General features: G+C 50.9%; 1 protein-coding gene across 3 annotated transcripts in view; it reads right to left on the bottom strand.

The window, feature by feature from the left end:
• The window catches only part of LOC142316899 (ubiquitin carboxyl-terminal hydrolase CYLD-like), a 75363-nt gene that overhangs the window by 32479 nt on the left and 22519 nt on the right, over nt 1-20365 (bottom strand). For 2 of the 3 annotated variants that reach the window (XM_075352667.1, XM_075352665.1), the window contains exons 4-12: nt 19439-19511; nt 14991-15172; nt 13535-13697; nt 13212-13347; nt 9872-9982; nt 5231-5322; nt 4964-5030; nt 4360-4492; nt 3453-3561 (exon numbers count right to left, since the gene is read on the bottom strand). In XM_075352667.1, the coding sequence (XP_075208782.1) occupies nt 3453-3561; nt 4360-4492; nt 4964-5030; nt 5231-5322; nt 9872-9982; nt 13212-13347; nt 13535-13697; nt 14991-15172; nt 19439-19511 (1066 nt within the window). The remainder of the gene's footprint in view (nt 1-3452; nt 3562-4359; nt 4493-4963; nt 5031-5230; nt 5323-9871; nt 9983-13211; nt 13348-13534; nt 13698-14990; nt 15173-19438; nt 19512-20365) is intronic. The other variant, XM_075352666.1, reaches the window with a different exon arrangement.

The following is a 20365-nucleotide window of genomic DNA, read 5'->3' as shown; positions in this document are numbered from 1 at the left end:
TTCATCGCCATGTCGAAACTGTGCAGAAGGGTGCATAGGTCCTTGATCTGAGACCACTCCATCAGGGTGATCTGCCCCACCTCTGCATCTCGTTGACCCAGGCTATACGTCATGACATATTGCACCAGTGCTCGGCGGTGCTGCCACAGTCGCTGTAACATGTGGAGAGTCGAATTCCAGCGTGTCGGCACATTGCATTTCAGGCGATGAACCGGCAGGCCGAAAGACTTCTGGAGCGATGAAAGTCGCTCAGCTGCGGCGTGTGAACGGTGGGAGTGAGCACATAGTGACCCTGCCCTATGCAGAAGCACATCTAGGCCGGAATAGTGGGTTAAAAATTGCTGGACAACAAGGTTCAACACGTGAGCCATACAAGGCACGTGTGTCACCTTGCCCCGGCGAAGGGCCGCACCCAGGTTTTAAGCATTGTCACACACGGCCTTACCAGGCTGCAGGTTGAGTGGAGACAACCATTGATGAAAGTCGGTCTCCAGAGCTGACCACAACTCAGCCGCTGTGTGACTCTTATTTCCCCAGACATTTCAACGTAAAGACCGCCTGATGCCGTTGCGCTCTGCTGCCAGCATAGTAAGGAGGTGTGCAGGATTCCTTGTGCGCAGTTACAATGCGGGTGGCCTGACCAGGCAGGCTTGGGGCGGAGGTGGAGGACCCATACGAGGTTGAGGAGGGAGAAGCAGTGGAGGAACTTCTACAGACAGAGGATTGACGCACAACTCGTGGGGACAGCAAGACTTGTGCAGCAGACCCTTCTCCATCTCTCACCATGGTTACCCAGTGCAGAGTCAGCGACATGTAACGTCCCTGTCCATGCTTACTGGTCCAAGTATCTGTGGTGAATGCACCCTGTCACACACAGAGTTTCTCAAGGAAGCGGTGATGTGTGCAACATGCTGGTGTAGCGCAGGCACACCTTTCTTGGAGAAGTAGTGGCGACTGGGCATCTGGTACTGGGGCACAGCGACAGACATAAGGTCTCTAAAATCCTGTGTGTCCACTAGGCGGAAAAGCAGCATTTCTGTAGCCAAGAGCTTGCAGAGGGTGAAATTCAACCTCTTAGCTTTGTCATGGTTCGGAGGAAATGGTCGTTTACTTGTCCACATCTGAGGGACCGTGGGCCAGCTGCTGTGTGTAGACGGCGTTGAGTAGGGTGTCCCTGGAAAACTGATGGTCTGTGAGGAAAGTGCAGGCGGAGGCATGATGTTGCCTTCATCCAAAGTTGGTGCTCTCAATGTCTGAGAGAGCTCTACACCAGCACCTGTTTCCCCTTCCAAAACAACTGACGACCTGCCAATCACACTGCCTGTTGCAGTTACAGTGGTGGAAGGTCTGCGTCGCAAATCACGTGTGACTGCTGTCCCCACAGTCATAGAGGAGGAAGAGCGCGCGGATGCACTTGAAGGGGCAGACGGTGGTTGGCCCGCTCCGCTAGGCCGCATTGCAGCACAGTGAGCTTTCCACTGGGATTTATGCTTGTTATTCATGTGACGGTTCATGGACGAAGTAGTCAAACTAGTGAGTTTTTGGCCTCTACTTACAGATTGGCGACAAATCTTACAGATGACATGGGTTGGGAGATCCTTTGCGATGTCAAAAAAGGACCAGGCTAGGCAAGGCTTAGAGCCCATGCGACCTGCAGAGCCACCCCTACTTGTGCTCAGAGGCAGAGTTGTGGCTGAGGATGTAGTTGTTGACGTGCTTCCAGTACTCCGACTCTGTCCAGGAAGGCGCAAGCTAACCTCGTCGTCAGTCGCATCCTCCTCCACCGCCTCTGCTGACCTCGAGTGCCTGACTGTGGGTTGACAGTAAGTGGGATCTACAACCTCATCATCACCCTGTGTGTTTGCACTCCCCTCGTCCTCAGAGCCAACCTCTTCCTGCCCTGACCTAATACTTAAGTTGTTATTCCAATCAGGTATCTGAGTCTCATTGTCATCAGTATGTTCCTCATTAACTCCTCTTGGTGGAGACACAGTTTGGGAATGAGGGTCTACATTATGCTCAAAACCTTCTTCATCATCGCCTGAATCTGACTCACAAAGCTTCTGGGCATCACTGCAGACCATTTCCTGGTCTGTACTCACTGTAGCTTGGGAGCAGACCTCTGATTCCCAGCCTATAGTGTGACTGAACAGCTCTGCACTCAACCATCTCTGTTACACCATACTCTGCAGGGCAGATGGAGACTTGAGAGCTGGGAGAAAGCAAGTGCGATTGGGGTGACAACTCAGAGGACTGTTTTTTGGATGTTGAAGTTGAGGTGAGGCCACTTTTTTGAGCACTTGAGATCCATTCAAGCATGTGCTTTTTTTGTGCATCATATACCTTTGGTAGAGTTGTTCGGTTCCGTAAAAAAGGGATCACATCGGTTTGTCCACGGAAAGTAGTAGACATCTTACTTTTGCTGGAAGATGACCTTTCTTCAACAGATGTTACTGTAGCTTTACCACCTACCCCACGGACACAAACTTTTTTCTCTTTCCAACACGCCTGTTCCCTTTTCCACCAGCATCTGTCCTTTTGCCACTCATTTTGTTTTTGAACAAATTGGACACTTAAAATGTCGTAGCAAAAATGGAGAAGTGGTGTACAATGCAGAGGTGGTCTAGCTTTATTGACAGCTGAAGAACCAACACTGACAATCCCAGACAATGAAAGTATGGCCCTAACAATGGCAGCACTTTTTGCAATTAAAATTGCGTAGGAAAAATGGACAGGTGGTGTACATTGCACAGGTGCTGTAGCTTGCTTGTCAGCAGAAGAAGCCTCACTTTCCATCCCTGAAAATGAAACTATGCCCCAAGGAATTGCCTGAGCTGATTTAGCCAGACGTTGGGTTATAAACCCCTGACAGCGTTGGCACAGACCTGCCTAACAACAATGGCTATGAACGGCTGTAATGCAGCCCTGAAAAGGGCTGAAATTACAAGCAGTCCCTAATCCCTAAAGCGCTTTGTAGATTGCACTGTATGTCTATAGCGCACACAACAGCAGCAGCAGGAGCAGGAGCGGTGACTGTCACACACCCGCAGCAGAGAGATAATGGCGGCGACGGGGAAAATGGCCGGGTCTTATAGGGCAAAGACATATGACATGCACAGCCTATGACACATGCCCTTGCTTGTCTGGAAAAAATCCACTTTGCAGTGTGTGTGTGTGTCTGTCTGTCTGTCTGTCTGTCTGTGATTGGCTGACAGCCTGGCCCGCCACACTGTACGCGTGGTTAGGGGGGGAAAAAAAAAAGGCGATCGGCATTATCTCAGCACTCAGCACTGATCTAAACCCCCGCTTTTGGTGATCGAACCGTTATCGAACGTAACTCGAACGGTCGAACTTGAAGCAAATCGTTCAAGTTCGTCAAACGACTCGAACACCCCCCAAAATCACTCAAATTTGAAATTGGCGAAGCTCGAACCTCGCTCATCTCTACTCACTGTCAGCAAGAAGATCTGTGACGTCCAGCTCCAGAGACGGGACGATCTTACTAAACATCTTGTATTCCTTCCCGAACCGCGGCATCTGGATAATGAAGCAGGATGGGACCTATGGAGGAGACGCATTGGAGACAGCCATTAACCATGGCTGATAACAGGTAGTAATAGACTGTAGTCACCCGTATATAGTCTCCTCCCCCAGTAATGGCTCTCGTCTGCCTGCCCCGCAGATGCCTCCTTCTCACCTCCACCCACCCCGTGAACCCTCCTCGGCTCATCTCCACCAGCACCTGCGAGCCCTCCCCTGTGACCCCTCCCCCGCTCACCTCCACCAGCTTCAGCTGGGAGTGATTGAAGGATTGCTCCAGGAGCTGCTGCACGTTGGGCACCGTCACCTCCTGCTGCTTCTCTATGAAGATCTGGTAGCAGTAACACTCCCCCGCTCACCTCCGCTTTTGCGGACCATCCCCCGCTCACCTCCACCTGCGAGCCCTCCCCACAGACCTCCGCCCGCATGGACCCTCCCCCGCTCACCTCCACCCCGCCCCTGCGAGCCCTCCCCCGCTCACCTCCACCTGCGAGCCCTCCCCTGTGGACCCTCCGCACTCCCCCGCGAGCCCTCCCCTGTGGACCCTCCGCACTCCCCCGCGAGCCCTCCCCTGTGGACCCTCCGCACTCCCCCGCGAGCCCTCCCCTGTGGACCCTCCGCACTCCCCCGCGAGCCCTCCCCTGTGGACCCTCCGCACTCCCCCGCGAGCCCTCCCCTGTGGACCCTCCGCACTCTCCCGCGAGCCCTCCCCTGTGGACCTCCGCACTCCCTCGCAAGCCCTCCCCTGTGGACCTCCGCACTCTCGCAAGCCCTCCCCTGTGGACCTCCGCACTCCCTCGCGGCCCCTCCTCTGCTCACCTCCACCAGTTTCAGCTGGGAATGATGGAAGGATTGCTCCAGGAGCTGCTGCACGTTGGGCACCGTCATCTCCTGCTGCTTCTCTATGAAGATCTGGTGGCAGTAACACTCCTGGACCCGCTGGCCCTCGGACCTGCCAGGAGAAGCAGCCAGGGTCACCCTGGGGGTCTGTGCACACGCAGGTATTGGCTGTTGCGTATTTTCCATAGTTATGTCACAATATCTGAAGCATTTGTTGGGCTTCTTTCACACTGCGCTCCTTTCCCCGTTCACTGATCCCATCGAGGCTTCTTTCCAAACCCCCCTCAAAACGGGTTTTAGATGTTGGCGCCAATGGAGCGACTGATGCTTCCTGGAGGCGGACACATAGTATACTGCATTTGGGTGTCGCCTGCAGTAAACGCATACCCCAGAAAATAGTGCACGGGGACTCAGTCTGCATCAGGATAGTCAGTGACCCGGTCAGCGCAAACCTCCAAAACACAGTTTGTGGGGGGTTTGGACAGAAGCCACAATGAGACCACCGACCAAGGAGAGGAAGAAAGCCTAACTGTAGAGTGATCCCAGAGGTGCAGATTACGGAGCTGCGCTCCCAGCAACTTACCGCAGCTTTAAGAGAGGATCTGCCCCCAGGATACGGTGCATGATGAGAGTGAGGAACTCCTCCGGATCTAAGAGGGGAGAATGGGAATGAGCGCAGCCCTGGAGTATAATGCAGGATTAGTAATGTATGTACAGCAGAATAGTGAGTGCAGCTCTGGAGTATACAGTACGAATATAATATAAATATAATATATATTATATATATATATATATATATATATATATATATATATATTTTACAGTGATGAGCTGGCCGGTGGGTTTGTACCTTTCTCGGAGGTGGTGAAGCTCGGGCACTGGCTCTCCTCCTTCAGCTGCCGGCGCAGGGTCATCACACTGTCCGCAGACACAAAGCCGCTCCTGTGAGGAATAATACTGGTCTGTAGGTTGGAGGAGACATGTCAGCAGCACAGTCACGTGGCTCACAATGGGCCACACCAGTCTGATATAAGGGTTAATGAACAGTTCTACTCTTTGAGCTTTCTGCCCCGGGCCTGGTGCGAGAGGCCGCTCATCACATTGCCCCGATCACTGACAGCAGCAGAGGTCAGTATGGAAAATCATTAACATGCCACGTAGCCGAGAGCAGAACTTCACATTATACATCGATTGGATGACAAATATTCAAGAGGAGGGAATGCAAGTGATCAACTATCAGCAAGTGACAAAAAAAGTCCCACACAAAGAGGTGAAAGTCATCATACGGACCCTCACTCACCTGTGCAGGGGGCTCACCATCTCCCCGAGGGTCTGCTGATGGCACATACAGACAAGTCATCATACAGACCCTCACTCACTTGTGCAGGGGGTTCACCATCTCCCCGAGGGTCTGCTGATGGCACATACAGATAAGTCATCATACAGACCTGTGACGGGGTATGCGGCAGAGCAGTAAGGGACGCCAGGCCAAGGCACAATTCAAAGGGCTTTACTGGAACCACAAAGCTAAAGCACCAAACAAATATAAATCCTTAAAGTCTGCACGGAGTCCACAACAAAACAAAAGATCCAGGGGCACCAGCCGGTATTCCGATGCCAGGGAAAATAGGGCAATGGTCCTTATATGAGTTCCTGGAGTCCAACAGGGTGAACAACAAAACACAATCCCACGTGGCCATTGATCTCCAGTCTGTAACAGTCCATACACAGGCTCTAGGATCCAGCCTCAGCAATAGATCCTAGTCCTTCTCCAGCCAAGATCCAACTAACTGACCTAACATGGGTCTCATTGTTCTTCTCTCCTGGGGTCAGCCCCTATGGTGGGCAGAAGAGTCCAACTCCGCCTGGATACTTGATACATGAATGGACTGTAGAAGTCCTGGCTTTCTTGTTTACCAAGTTGTGGATTGGAGAAGTCCCATGCTGAGAAGAACAAACAATCCCCCATCAGTAGTACATACAGGACAGTCAAGGAGAGACATACTATTACACCATGAGCAAAGGCGGGGGAGGGACACACTGTTACAACCCCTTCCCCCCTCATTTTGTGTACGGACTAGTGACCTCAACAGGTCGCTTGTCAAGTACATGTAAACATGGCGGACCTGACTCAGGGCTGCTCCTGCCTGGACAATCCGTCTGCATTTTGGTGTTGGCTGTCTCTTCTATACTGTATGGTAAAGTTATAGGGCTGCAGAGCCAGGCTCCATCGTAGTAAGCGTCCATTGTTCCCAGAGACTCTGTTCAGCCAGGTGAGGGGATTGTGATCAGTAACCTGCCGAGCCGCTCGGATCCGTGCTCGTCGGTGGGTGACTCGAGCTCGAGTATATCGTAAGCCGACCGCTTCCAATGCCCTGTTGCATTTTGGTAGTGCTCAACCGGCACATACAAAAAATGCACTTCCATATAGTCAGTTTGAGACTGCGCCGCATCAATAACAACGATGCGGTTTTTTTTGCAGCAATCGGAGGACTTAAAAGGGAAGATTGAGGGCAAGAGGATACCCAGAACATGTTATACGATCCGCTTTTGATAAATGCGTATTAAAACACGCTGAACGTGATGTTTCTGGCACCGCGGACTGGCCCCCAAGAAGAGTGCAGCCGCATAGATTTATTTTTAACTTTAAATTTGGTCCACTCGAGTCTGTGATAAAAAATGCCTTACACAGAAACTGGCCCATCTTGGAGCAGGACACCGATCTCAGCGAAATGACTGCTAAAAAACCCCTGGTTACTTACAGAAGGGGCAGTATCTGAAAGATGTCCTGGTCAGAAATATCGCAGCCATCTACCTGGCTAGAGAGGGACAGCCCCGTTGGCAATTATAGGTGTGGGAACTGCAGGTCACACATAACAGGTAAATCGATCACTGTTGGATCCTCTGTAAAGAACGTCAATCGTTTTATTTCATGCTAAACAAATGTTGTCGTGTACGCGGTCTCTTGTGGCTGCGGACGATTTTACATCGGAAAACCATCAGCCTATGTATGTCAGGTTTAAAGAACATTATAATTCTGTGAAATGTGGTAAAGGCTCCCCTCGGCTTATTGAGCATGTGCGCAGTTCACACAATGGAGATCCTAATGTCCTGCGGTTTGCAGAGAGGATCCGTTTACCTCCACAAGGGGGCGACCTGCATAAGACGCTGCTGCAAGCCGAGGCCAGACTTATTATCAAGTACAGAGCCCAAGGTAATGTGGGTTTAAATGACAAAAATGATCTTTCAGTTTTTCTGTAAAAAATGTTTGTTTTGTATGACTTACATGTGTCCTTTGTGATATGTATGTATATGTGGGCGGTTCTTTTGGATTGTCCTCTTGGTGTTATATGCAAGTTGCACTTGCTTGATGTGTTACACTTCTCAGCTGTTTTTAATTGGGCAGTGATGTAGACTGGACGCAACCCCCTCATAAGGCGGCGGTCTATGCCTGTCCATATGGACCTGAGGAAGCGCGAGTACACGCGAAACGGCTGTCGTCCATGAGGGGGCCCTGCTGTCAACTCTGCTCCTGCTTTTTTACCTGCACCATGAATAAATAAAGTCTGTTTTACTGGACGCTGGTGAGTGCTGCCCTATCTCTATTGTTGGACTCCATCCAGGAACTTTTTTTGCTTGGGGGATAAGCACCACCTGCCCAGTGTATGTGGAGGATTACTGCCTGCCGTCTACACAAGCAACACGGCTGATGCCCAGGGGTGGGTAGCTGCGGCAATTTCTGTTGATCTGTTAGGGGCTTGGCCACACTGCTGAAATAAACAAATTTTCGGTAATAACTGGCAGTGCCCAAAAAAGCCATAACTTGTTTCTTGGTTTGGGGTACGGGCCAGTCTCCAATAGCCTGGATTTTGGCAGGTTCAGGAAGTAACTTCCCTCCTCCTACTCGATGCCCTAGGTATTGGACTTCACCCATCCTCAATTGGCATTTATCAGGTCGAATGGTTAGGCCTGCTGCGAGAATCCGGTCAAGAACAACAGCTCCTTGATTCAGATGTTCCTCCCATGTGCGGCTGAAGATGGCGATATCATCCAGGTAGGCACAAGCGAAGTCGCCACATCCCCGGAGGATCTGGTCCACCATTCTCTGAAAGGTTGCAGGGGCGCTTTTCATTCCAAAAGGAATGTTTAGAAATTCATACAGACCAAAGGGGGTTATAAAAGCCGACTTTTCTCTACCTTCCTCCGTCAGGGGAATTTGCCAGTATCCCTTACTGAGATCCAAGGTGGTGACGTATCGTGCCCCAGCTAGCCGGTCTAGAAGTTCATCAATGCGGGGCATTGGGTAAGCATCACTGATGGTATGGTCATTTAGTCGTCTGTAGTCCACACAAAATTGAGTACTCCAATCCTTCTTGGGTCCTAACACAACAGGAGAGGCCCAAGGACTATGGGAGGCCTTAATCGCCCCAAGCTGTAACATCTCCTCAAGCTCATGCTGCATGGTGTTTCTAACTGATTCTGGTACCCGGTAGGGAGCCAGCTGTATGGGGCGGATGCTCTGAGTGTCCACATGATGTTGGGTTACTGTGGTTCTACCTGGTCGGGATGAGAAAGCAGCCTGTCTCTGATGGAGCACTCCCAGCATTTGTTTTTTCTGTAAGGAATCTAAGTGATCTCTCAGAGGAACCTGTTCCACAGTGGATGGGGCTCTGGCTGCTTCCACAAGATCAGGTAATGGGTCCTCATCCTCCTGACCATCTTCTGAAGCCAGCCGACAGCTTGCTATCATAGATAATGTCCGGTCATGGTACTTCTTAATCATATTCACATGGACAGTTCTTTGTCTTAGACCCTGATCATGTAGAGCAAGAAGGTAATTGGTGTCGTTTAGTTTTCTGAGAACCCGGAAGGGACCCTCCCATGTTGTCTGGAGTTTAATTTTGCCGATGGGGAACAATCATTAAGACTTGTTGTCCCTCTACAAATTCTCGATAGCGTGCTTTGCGGTCATACCATGTCTTCTGTCTGGTTTGAGTCATCCGCATATGATCCTGAGCCAAACTAGCAAGTTGAGCCAGGGTTTCCCGAAGCTTGAGGACATATGGAACAACAGGGGTTCCTGTATCTTCAACTTGCCCCTCCCCTCCCTTAGGTGGGCAGAAGAGTCCCACTCCGCCTGGACACTTGATACATGAATGGACTTTAGAAGTCCTGGCTCTTTCTTGTTTACCAAGTTGTGGATTGGAGAAGTCCCATGCTGAGAAGAACAAACAATCCCCCACCAGTAGTACATACAGGACAGTCAAGGAGAGACAGACTATTACACCATGAGCACAGGCGGGGGAGGGACACACTGTTACAGGACCCTCACTCACCTGTGCAGGGGGTTCACGATCTCCCCGAGGGTGTGCTGATGGCACATACAGACAAGTCATCATACGGACCCTCACTCACCTGTTCAGGGGGTTCACCATCTCCCCGAGGGTCTGCTGATGGCACATACAGACAAATCATACGGACCCTCACTCACCTGCGCAGGGGGTTCACGATCTCCTCCCTCAGGGTCTGCTGGATTATTCCATTAGGAAGAGATGAAGGTTTAAACAACAGAGAATCCAGCACAGAGGAGCAGGAGAAGAGGCTGCCGAAGAGACGCAGAGGAAAGAATGATTGGGTGACGCCCCTGAGGAGGATCTGAAACTAAACAACTCCCCCAGTCACCAAAAACATGCAACCCTCCCCCCAAACTAGGATGTGCGTATATACACAGAGGAAGGGACTGCATTGAGGGAACAGAAAGGAATGATTGCCAAAACAGATTCTGTGCCGCCTCTGAAGAGCATATGAGCATCCAACTAAATAACTCCTCCCCTTCCCATTTTTAAAAACATGCAACCCCCCACAAAGTAGCATGTGCATGTACACACACACACACACACACACACACACACACACACACACACACACACACAGAGGAATCAACTGCACAGAGGGAAGCTGAAGGAATGATTGCGAAAAACGATTGTGCTACCCCCGAAGAGCATCCAAAAAACTCCATAACTCCCAAAGTTACCAAAGTCATGGGAAAAAAAACAAACAAAAACACACAAACTAGGATGTGCGTATACAAAGAGGAAGTGACTGTTTGGGTTTTCTTGTGCTAGGAAAACTTAAGATTCTGTATCCTGCAGCATTGCCCCACCCCCGAGGAGCTCCAGGTCAACCCAGGCTTGCCCCCAAGTTACCTTAAACAGTCCGTATACAAGGAATGGTAAATTTTACTTATAGTAAATTGAAATTTTCACTAGGTCCCTTATACTGCAGTGTCTAGCAGCACTGCCCCACCCTTGAGGAAAACCGGCCCAACCTCCGAGGAGCACCTGGCCGTCCATGTTACTTTAAGCCTTCTATAAAGAAAAAACCCTGTAAATTAATACTCGGTAGTTTTGTAGGAAACCCTTTACATGCGGTGTCCTGCACCAATTTCCAGTCAATCTCCTCTGTTACCTTTCACCATTGATACAGAACAAAGGACAAAAGTCCTAGGTAATAATCCTCAGTCGTAGGACATTATTTTTAAGGGAACATTACAATGAAAGGCCTAGCAGCATTTTCCCACCCCCGAGGAGCGTCATCAGAAGGACCTACCCTGACTTGCACATAGCAAAAACTACAAAGTTTTATCAAAAGTAGTAGGACACTTGTTTGTGTTTCCTTTGAAACCGTACAATGATTTGCCTTATAAGATTGTCCCACCCCTGAGGAGCTCCTGACTGATTAATAACCTCCTCTGAGTTCCCTTAACCCCTTCATGACCGTCCGATTTTTCGCTTTCCGTTTTTTTTTTTCGCCATTCTTTTTCTGAGAGACATAACTTTTTTATTTTTCAGTCAATAAGGTCACGTGAGGGCTCATTTTTTGTGGAACGAGCTGTGCTTTTCAATGAAACCATAGGTTTTACCATATATTGTACTGGAAAATGGCAAAAAAATTCCAAATGCAGAAAAATTGCAAAAAAAGTGCGATAGCACTATTGTTTTTGAGATATTTTATTCACTGTGTTCACTGTATGGTAAAACTGATGTGTGGGTGTGATGCCTCAGGTCAGTGAGAGTTCAGAGACACCAAACATGTAAAGGTTTACTTTTATATAAGGGGTTAAAAAAAATTCGGAAGTTTGTCTGAAAAAAGTGGCGCACGTTTTACGCCATATTCCGTGACCCGTAGCGTTCTCATTTTTCGGGATCTAAGGCTCAGTGACTGCTTATTTTTTGTGACCCGAGCTGACGTTTTTAACGGTACCATTTTTGCGCAAATGCTACGTTTTGATCGCCTGTTATTGCATTTTGCGCAAAAGTTGTTGGGCCAAAAAAACGTCATTTTGGCATTTGGAATTTTTTTGCCGCTACGCCGTTTACTGATAAGATTAATTGATTTTATATTTTGATAGATTGGGCGTTTCTGAACGCAGCGATACCAAATGTGTGTATATTTTTTATTTTTTTAACCCTTTCATTTTCAATGGGGCGAAAGGGGGGTGATTTGAACTTAGGTTTGTTTTTTTTAATTGAAAACTTTTTTTTTATTTTACTAGTCCCCCTAGGGGGCTATAGCGATCAGCAATCCGATCGCTCTGCACTATCTGCTAATCACAGCTACAAGGCTGTAAACAGCAGATACGTGCACTTCCTGCTTCCCTGGCCTCCGTGGAAAGCGAAAGTGAAAGTAGTTCATGTCTAGCCCAGGAGTCATCACATGACCCTGTGCTACCATGACAACCATCGGAAGTCACGTGATCATGTCACGTGACTTCCGGTATCGGGCAGTAAAACTTTACCGCGATCGCGTTTATAATGGTGCTGTCACATATTGACAGAGCCATTACAGGGGTTAAACGGCACGATCAGATAACGATTCTGCTCGTGCCTAGAAGGCACACATCTCAGCTGTGAAAATCAGCTGAGATGTGCGCCGATCGCAGCATGCTGCTGCCGGCAGACCGCGGGCAGTAACGTTATGACCGCAGGACGTAATTTTACAGCCCGCGGTCGTTAAGGGGTTAATCCATCTATATGGAAATACTACAAAAGCAATATTGTCAGGAGTTAGAGTTCACCGTTTTCTGGAACACTTATAAAGCGATCTGTCCCGCCCCCGAGGAACTCAACCAACATCTTCCTCCATTACCTTACACTCTAAAAAATAAACTGAAAAACTATCCTCAATAGTAGGAAACCCTTGTTTACTTTTTTCCCCAAAACACCTATCATGCCATGTACTGTTCCACTGTACCGCCTCTGAGGAGCCACTAACCAGCCCCTGAGCTACTTTAAAGGGACCCTGTCCCATTGTACATGTAGTCCGATCTGTGAGAAGACGAGCAGAATTATATCCATGTTATTTGTATAAGGTTACTTTACTCACTGACCTACCTGGTGTCTGTACACACAGGAGTCCAGTGGGCGGTGCTACTCAGTGACGGACAGCTATATCTGCATGCACACTGATACGGAGTAGACTGTCAATCACTATAATGTCCCGCCCCCTGGACTCAGATTCAAAAAATAAAATACAAGTTTTACTGAAACTTTTCCCACAAAATTCTATCTGATCGGCTCCTCCAGCTCCGTACCCTCCGGAGCCAAGGTCAGATATCATTTCAATATTACGGGCTCCCTTTAAACAGTCCGCGTAGCAAGAATTGTGAAGTAATATCCTGAGTGGTAGTAAACTATTGTTCATTTCATTGTTATCCAGGAATCCGGCTGCGTCCTACACCATTGCCCCACCCCTGAGGAGCACAAGTCACCCAAGAACCGCCCCCGAGTTACTTTACACAAGCGATTCACTTATGACTTCCTCTGATCTACCTGAAAAGTGCGGCGTCCATGTAGCAGGAATTACAGTGACCTTGAATACCCTTCATATCTCCTTCTAATATATCCACGGCGGCCGTGCCCTGCAGAGGAGGAACCTTCCCCGGCATCCTGCGACTGTCACTTCTACCTGAAAGAAAGGATTCTTGTAACCACCATCATATGCGTGGTATACACGGTATTATATATTACAGTAGCCCGGCTGTGCAGTCTCACCGTCCTGTATCTGCCATCTGCTGCAGTACCAAATACTCCGTGATTATCTCCAGGTACCGCAGAACTTTTGTTACTCTGTGTCAGCGGATGGGAAAACTTACTGTTTTTTGGGCTCTCCAGGCTCCTGGGTGGACAATCTTTAGTGGACAGGAAGCGGGTGTCCGGCTGACAGGCCCTTAACTTTACAAAAAGTCCTCGTTTTGGTGGACAGAAAAAATAACGGTGACCGCACCAACTACCGTCAGTGCAACCTTTGTCTTCTTCCTGCAAGAGCGGGTAACAGAACCTCAGGATTCATTTCACCATCGGCGCCTCGAGAGCGGCGCTCAAGATAAGAGACGACATGTCAGAATATGAGGAAAGGAATCCAAAACTAAAGGGGTTACAGGCAGAGAACCACAGCGCCCCAACGGACGAGCCCCGCGCCCCAACGGACGAGCCCCGCGCCCCAACGGACGAGCCCAGCGGCCCAACGGACGAGCCCCGCGCCCCAACGGACGAGCCCAGCGGACGAGCCCAGCGGCCCAACGGACGAGCCCCGCGCCCCAACGGACGAGCCCAGCGGACGAGCCCAGCGGCCCAACGGACGAGCCCCGCGCCCCAACGGACGAGCCCCGCGCCCCAACGGACGAGCCCCGCGCCCCAACGGACGAGCCCCGCGCCCCAACGGACGAGCCCAGCGCCCCAACGGACGAGCCCAGCGCCCCAACGGACGAGCCCAGCGCCCCAACGGACGAGCCCAGCGCCCCAACGGACGAGCCCAGCGCCCCAACGGACGAGCCCAGCGGACGAGCCCAGCGCCCCAACGGACGAGCCCAGCGGACGAGCCCAGCGCCCCAACGGACGGGCCCAACGGACGAGCCCCGCGGCCCAACGGACGAGCCCCGCGGCCCAACGGACGAGCCCCGCGCCCCAACGGACGAGCCCCGCGCCCCAACGGACGAGCCCCGCGCCCCAACGGACGAGCCCCGCGCCCCAACGGACGAGCCCCGCGCCCCAACGGACGAGCCCCGCGCCCCAACGGACGAGCCCCGCGCCCCAACGGACGAGCCCCGCGCCCCCACGGACAGCCACAGGGAACCAAGCAGCACAGAGTATTTCAGCACAAGAATATAGTGATCATGTAAGACACATACATAGAATGTGAGAGGAGCAGGACTCTCAGCAGCACAAAGTATTTCAGAAGACAAACTGAATAGTCACGTGCCGCTGAAGGAGTGGGGCTCCAGCAGCGCAGAGTATTTCAGTAGGAGAATGTACTGATCATATAACAGAACAGGATCGTGTGATGTCTCAGGATGTTAGGAGAGAAGGGAATCAAAGGTAAAGGTGCAGAGGGCCCCCAGCAGCACAGAGTATTTCAGCAGAGGCGTTTATTGATTATATGGGGGATGGTCCCATACTAAGTTAGAGGGTTTAAGCAGATCTCAAAGCAGAACAGAGTATTTAAGCAGAGCAGAACGTTAGTTTTGATAGGGCAGTGACTTCGCTCATGGAGTGAAATATTTACAAGTCTCTTTAGCATTTTTGGAGATGGAGGTGATGTATACATCTTACCAGCTCCACGCCAGCCATGAAATCGTCCATCTGAGGCACGTATCCCATCCACCGGATCATCCCGAAGGCCAGCTCCCCTTCTTGATACTGAATCTGCACCAGAGAGTCCACCTCCAGGTGTCTGCTGTTCCCAGGCGGCTCCTCACCGGGAGACTTCCCATCCAGCCCCGAGCTCCGAGGATCTACCAGACACCAACAGGATCTCAGAGGAACAACGCCTTCCACATCCTCTCACTGCATCGCGTTTAGGGTTCACATCCTCATTAATGTTAGCATTTATTGCTTTCATCCAGGGGCTACAAACCTCTCCTTACAGCTCTAACACACACAAACAAGGTTTCCATTCACTGACATGAATCAAAAATTTAAAAAAAAGCATTGAAATTCTACAAAAGTTAAGCTTTGTGTGAGCGAAGATAAAAATTTCCCAAAATTCTACAAATATATTTATTGTTAATACATTTGAAACAGTCAATTCCACCCTGGGAATCAGCATAATGCATGAAATACACTGTGCACCGCCCCCGAGGAGCACCTGAACTAAGTCCCTCCCCCAACTAAATGTACAAAATAAACGTGCTCAGTGATTATTAAGGGAGACATAGGAAATCATTGTATGATCGTGGCCCAGGCAGCCTAATAATTTAGTTTCCTTTTAGCCCCACCCCTGAGGAGCCTCTGGTTTACACAAAACCTTTAGGTTACTGCATAACAAGAAGATTTGTGTACGCACCGTAAAATCTCTCTCAGAGCCCTCATTGGGGGACTAAGGACCATGAGTGTATGCTGCTGGATCTCGGAGGCTGCCACTACGCAAACAAAAAGGTAACCCCCCCCTTTCAGAGTCTATCCACCAGCTGGCAGGAAGTCCACTCAATTTTGTGGACAAGTCATATTCTAATCAAAAAGGCAAGGACTCAAAAACTAGGGAGGGAGCTGTGTCCCCCAATGAGGACTCTGAGAAAAGAGATTTTACGGTGAGTATACAAAAATCTTCTCTCAACTCATTGGGGGAAACTGGACCATGGTAAGTCCCAAAGCAGTCCCAAGGGACAAGATAAAGAAAAAAGGAGGCGGCCCAGCCTGGACTAAAGATGGGCGACTGCAGTCTGCAGAACCTTTCTACCAAGGCTTGCATCTGCTGAGGCAAAAGTATGCACTCAAACTTAGAAAAGGTGTGTAAACTAGACCACGTAGCGGCACTCAGTGGGTAGCAGACGCCGGGTGATGGAAAGCTCAGGCACATCGCCCAAGCGGAATGCACAGAGATCTACCCTTGACCTGATACGTCTCCAACACCGCAGAACAAATCCTGCACACAATGGATGCTCAGATCAACGGGAATAAGAAACAAAGAACCCGTCTTCCTACCTGTTTTCACTTGCGTTGTTTTGAATCAGTTGCAATCTGTTGCCTTGAGGTAATACGGTATCCTGCAAACTATTTCTAGGTTGTAGGCTTGTTGGAAGAGTTGGGTCTTGAGGTTTCTCTTGAAGGTTTCCACGGTAGGAGAGAGTCTGATATGCTGGAGTAGAGCGTTCCAGAGTATGGGGGAGGCACGGGAGAAATCTTGTATGCGATTGTGGGAAGAGGAGATGAGAGGGGAGTAGAGAAGGAGATCTTGTGAGGATCTGAGGTTGCGTGCAGGTAGGTACCGGGAGACTAGGTCACAGATGTAAGGAGGAGACATCCTTCGTTATGGGCGATAACACATCAATTTCGCTCACTCTCTCCTCCAGGGCCGTAGTTCTTTCAGCTTGCTGTTTCATATCTTGTCTCACACTGGCCAGATCTCTTGATACAGCCCATCTCTGTGGGCGACTTCAGGTCCTTGAACAGAGGATTCTGATTGCGGGAATGTCTGCAGAGGTCTGTCAGGGGTGACGAGGACGGGTCCTCCTCCCTATCCTCCATTATAGCTCGTGGGCCTGCAACTCCTGGGCACCCTCCTGCTGCTGTTGGGTGTCCCTGGTGTTGTCCCCTGGGTCCCAGTCTGTCCCTGGGGAATTGCGACTAACAAACTGAGCTAGATGGGCTGCAGCTTCTTTCTGCTAGGCAGCAGATCTTCCTCCCTTTCCCACCACTCCACTACCTGTGGCACCATCTTGGGTAGCCTTTCCCACACTTCTGGGGGGGTCTCATATCTTCTCCACCTCCCCGTATGGTTTGGGGCTAGGCTTAGAGACCCCTCTTGCAAATGTTCCCTCATTGCCGCTGGCTCCGGTGCTCAGCTGCTTCATGCACACAGGGAGGAGGCAGAGGGCACTAGGACCCAGGCATCCACACACACATAGCACCTGCTCCGCTGCAGCTCTCAGGCTGACGTCTCCTCGTCCACGCTGCTAGTCTTCCTGGCCGCCGCTGACAGCACTCACTGCACTACCGGCTTCTCCGATGGGTAAGCTGCCGTGCACGGTCCTGCCAGACCCGCGTCCTCCACTCCTCACACCACACGGATTGCCGCTCGCAAGATGGCCACCGCTCCCTGAGGACGCTGCAAGGCACCAACGTCCGTCACTTCTCTTGGCGCTCCAGGTAGGCACATCGCACCACCAACCGCTCCACCGTCTGTGCCCCTCACCAGGATTCCCAGAGGGTCAGGTGTCAGTCCCCTCCACTGGGATATTCACAGGATTTTGTATTAGGACGTGCGGAGCTTGCCCGTCACATGTCCTCCTAGCTCCAGATCATAGCCATGCCCTCCTGGGAAAGGGATTTTGAAGGCCTGGACTCGATGTTACGCATTCGAGAAAATTTCTTTCCATCTTGTATCCCGTTGACACAAACTCCCTGACCCAAGAGTCCTGAACAACCGAGAGCTACTCCAGAGGACAGATCTAGACCGAAATCTAGATTAGAGTCCGCTGAAGAATCCTGCTCACAAGAGGAGTGGGAGGAGGAATGGGTGAGGATAACCTCGAGGCAAAAGCGGCCACAGGGAACTCAGAGGACGAGCAAGAGGACCACCGCTTCCTCAGCCTCTTATGCGGCCTGGAACACATCCTACCAAAGGGAGATGTGTGACCAGGGTCAAAAGGAGCGCTCTGTGACACAGAGGGGAAGTGCTGAAGAGCCTGAACAAGGGACTGACACACCCTGGACATCCACGGACTGCGACAAAGCAGTTGCCTACTCCGGAGGAGAGTGTACGCTTTGAACCTGGGTGGAGCATTGAACCCAAACAGCGGGGGGCTCCTGAGGAGCTTGCCTGATGGAGGCAGAACAATCAGCACAGAGCACAGAATCCTGACCTAAGAGGAGTTTTTTATTACAAGAAGAACATGCAATGTGACGAACTATGGTGGCCTGGCTACGACAGGACTTCTTGGAGTCAGGCAGCTATACATTGCTGGGGAGAGGGAAGCCTAATGAGAGGCTCTAAGCCCGAGCTTACCCTGTCTGGAGGCACAGTCCACAGGGGCCGGCTGTAAGGGTCCACACCAGGCTGAGAGAGTCCAAGACAGGCTGAGAGAGTCCAAGACAGGCTGAGAGAGTCCAAGACAGGCTGAGAGAGTCCAAGACAGGCTGAGAGAGTCCAAGACAGGCTGAGAGAGTCCAAGACAGGCTGAGAGAAGATGCAGAAGGAACTGAGAGAAGATGCAGAAGGAACTGAGAGATCCACAGCACGGAAGGCATGTCGGCGACTGGAAGAAGCAGAGCCACTGGGGTCAGGTCACGCAATCACTGTGCACCGTCGCCGGAAGATAAGGAGCGGGACCAAAGACCGTGAAGGAGGTGTGGCCAAGGAAATCCTGGGAAAGAAGGCGGGCCAGCGCTTGAAAGAGAGGGCATGGCTAATCTAAGACTTTAACCCGGAAGCTCAACTAACAAGCCGGGAAGGAGCCCTCGCCACCAGTAAGGGCCGACACGCAGCGCAGCAGGTTACGTGTCAAGCAGAGCTCCCACGCCATGCAGCAGGCACAGATCACACACCTCTGGCCCTGGACACAAGACTGATGCATTTAGGATTGCCCATGCAGATCAGAGGGGGGACCGAGAGGAGCAGACCGCCCTGTTCCCTCCATCTGATGAGTGGGAAACCAGGGGGAAGAGTTCCACCCTATTGCCAGAAGAAAAGACACAAACACATAAGGGAAAAGATCATAAAAACACAAAAGAAGGTGGAAAGTGGGTCTGACCGCAGCCCCACGGCCACCCCCAGCCTCACGGCAGCCCCCAGCCCCACGGCCACCCCCAGCCACGGCCGCCCCCAGCCCCCACCCCCTCGGCCACGTAGCAAACAACTAAGTGGGTTTCCTGCCAGCTGGTGGATATCCGCTGCTGGGGAGGAGCTGGCTTTCTTGTCTGCCTAGTGGCAGCCTCCTAGATCGATCCGCATACCCAGGAAAACTGGGGTGATTATGATGACACAGCAGGAGGGCGGCAGGGAGCGCAATACCTCGTCCATTTCATCCTTTTTTACGTTGCAATTTTCTTCTGTAACATACCTGCAGTTGTGATTTGCTCCATCATTATGGGGTCCAGGGGCATCTTCGACATCTCATTGGACGGGGTCTGCTCCTGCCATAGATGAAGAAAACACAGACACAGTAATGGGAAACAGTCCCATAATCTCTGTCCCCCCACCGCCCCCATACTATGTAATTTGTATCAGGACCTGAAGATAAAAGATATTGCCCCTGGAAAGTAAAGGCTTCAGACCATGCGGCAGATCAGAGCAGTTTATTGTGCTGCGACTGGTGATGAGCGAGTGCTAAAAGTGCTCCAGTGCTCGCTACTCGAATGGACCAGAACGGACGCTCGGACGGGCGCAACTCGAGTACCAAACACAATGGAAGGCAATAAGGAACTCAAGCATTCTTCCAGGAGACCCCCCCCCCAACCAGCTGTCCAGGACAATCGCTCTAATGGATGGGGAACAGCGTGGGGACATATCTGACTCCCAGGACGCTGCTGGGAACCAAAAAATAAATACGTAAAAAAAAATGACATGGGGCAAATGTAAAGCAGACAGCTGGGGGCTGGGAATATTTGAAGACAGAATCTCCCACACTATTCCTCGTTCATCAAAAAAAAAAAAAACAAAGCCATGAAGATCTGAAGTAGTCCACCGAACCCAACGTAGTCCACAAATGGGAATCTGAAAGACAGAAAAAGAGAGAGTTAAAGAAATAAAAACAGACTCTCCCCGCAGCTCCGAGATAGTCCATGACGTTCCCACTATGTCCACCAATTCTGTGCACCACCTATGGAGCCTGGTTCTGAGAACGACGCATCACTCCCGGTCAGGCTGCGCTCCTCAGTCACCGGGTATCACAGAGCGCAGCCTGACCGGGAGTGACGCGTCGTTCTCAGAACCAGGCTCCATAAGTGGTGCACAGGAAAAGTGGACATAGTGGGAACGCCATGGACTA

Source organism: Anomaloglossus baeobatrachus, chromosome 6 (assembly GCF_048569485.1).
Source record: "Anomaloglossus baeobatrachus isolate aAnoBae1 chromosome 6, aAnoBae1.hap1, whole genome shotgun sequence".
NCBI classification, from domain to species: domain Eukaryota; kingdom Metazoa; phylum Chordata; class Amphibia; order Anura; family Aromobatidae; genus Anomaloglossus; species Anomaloglossus baeobatrachus.
The sequence above is the reverse complement of the archived record's forward strand: the minus strand, read 5'-3'. Positions and strand labels throughout refer to the sequence as shown.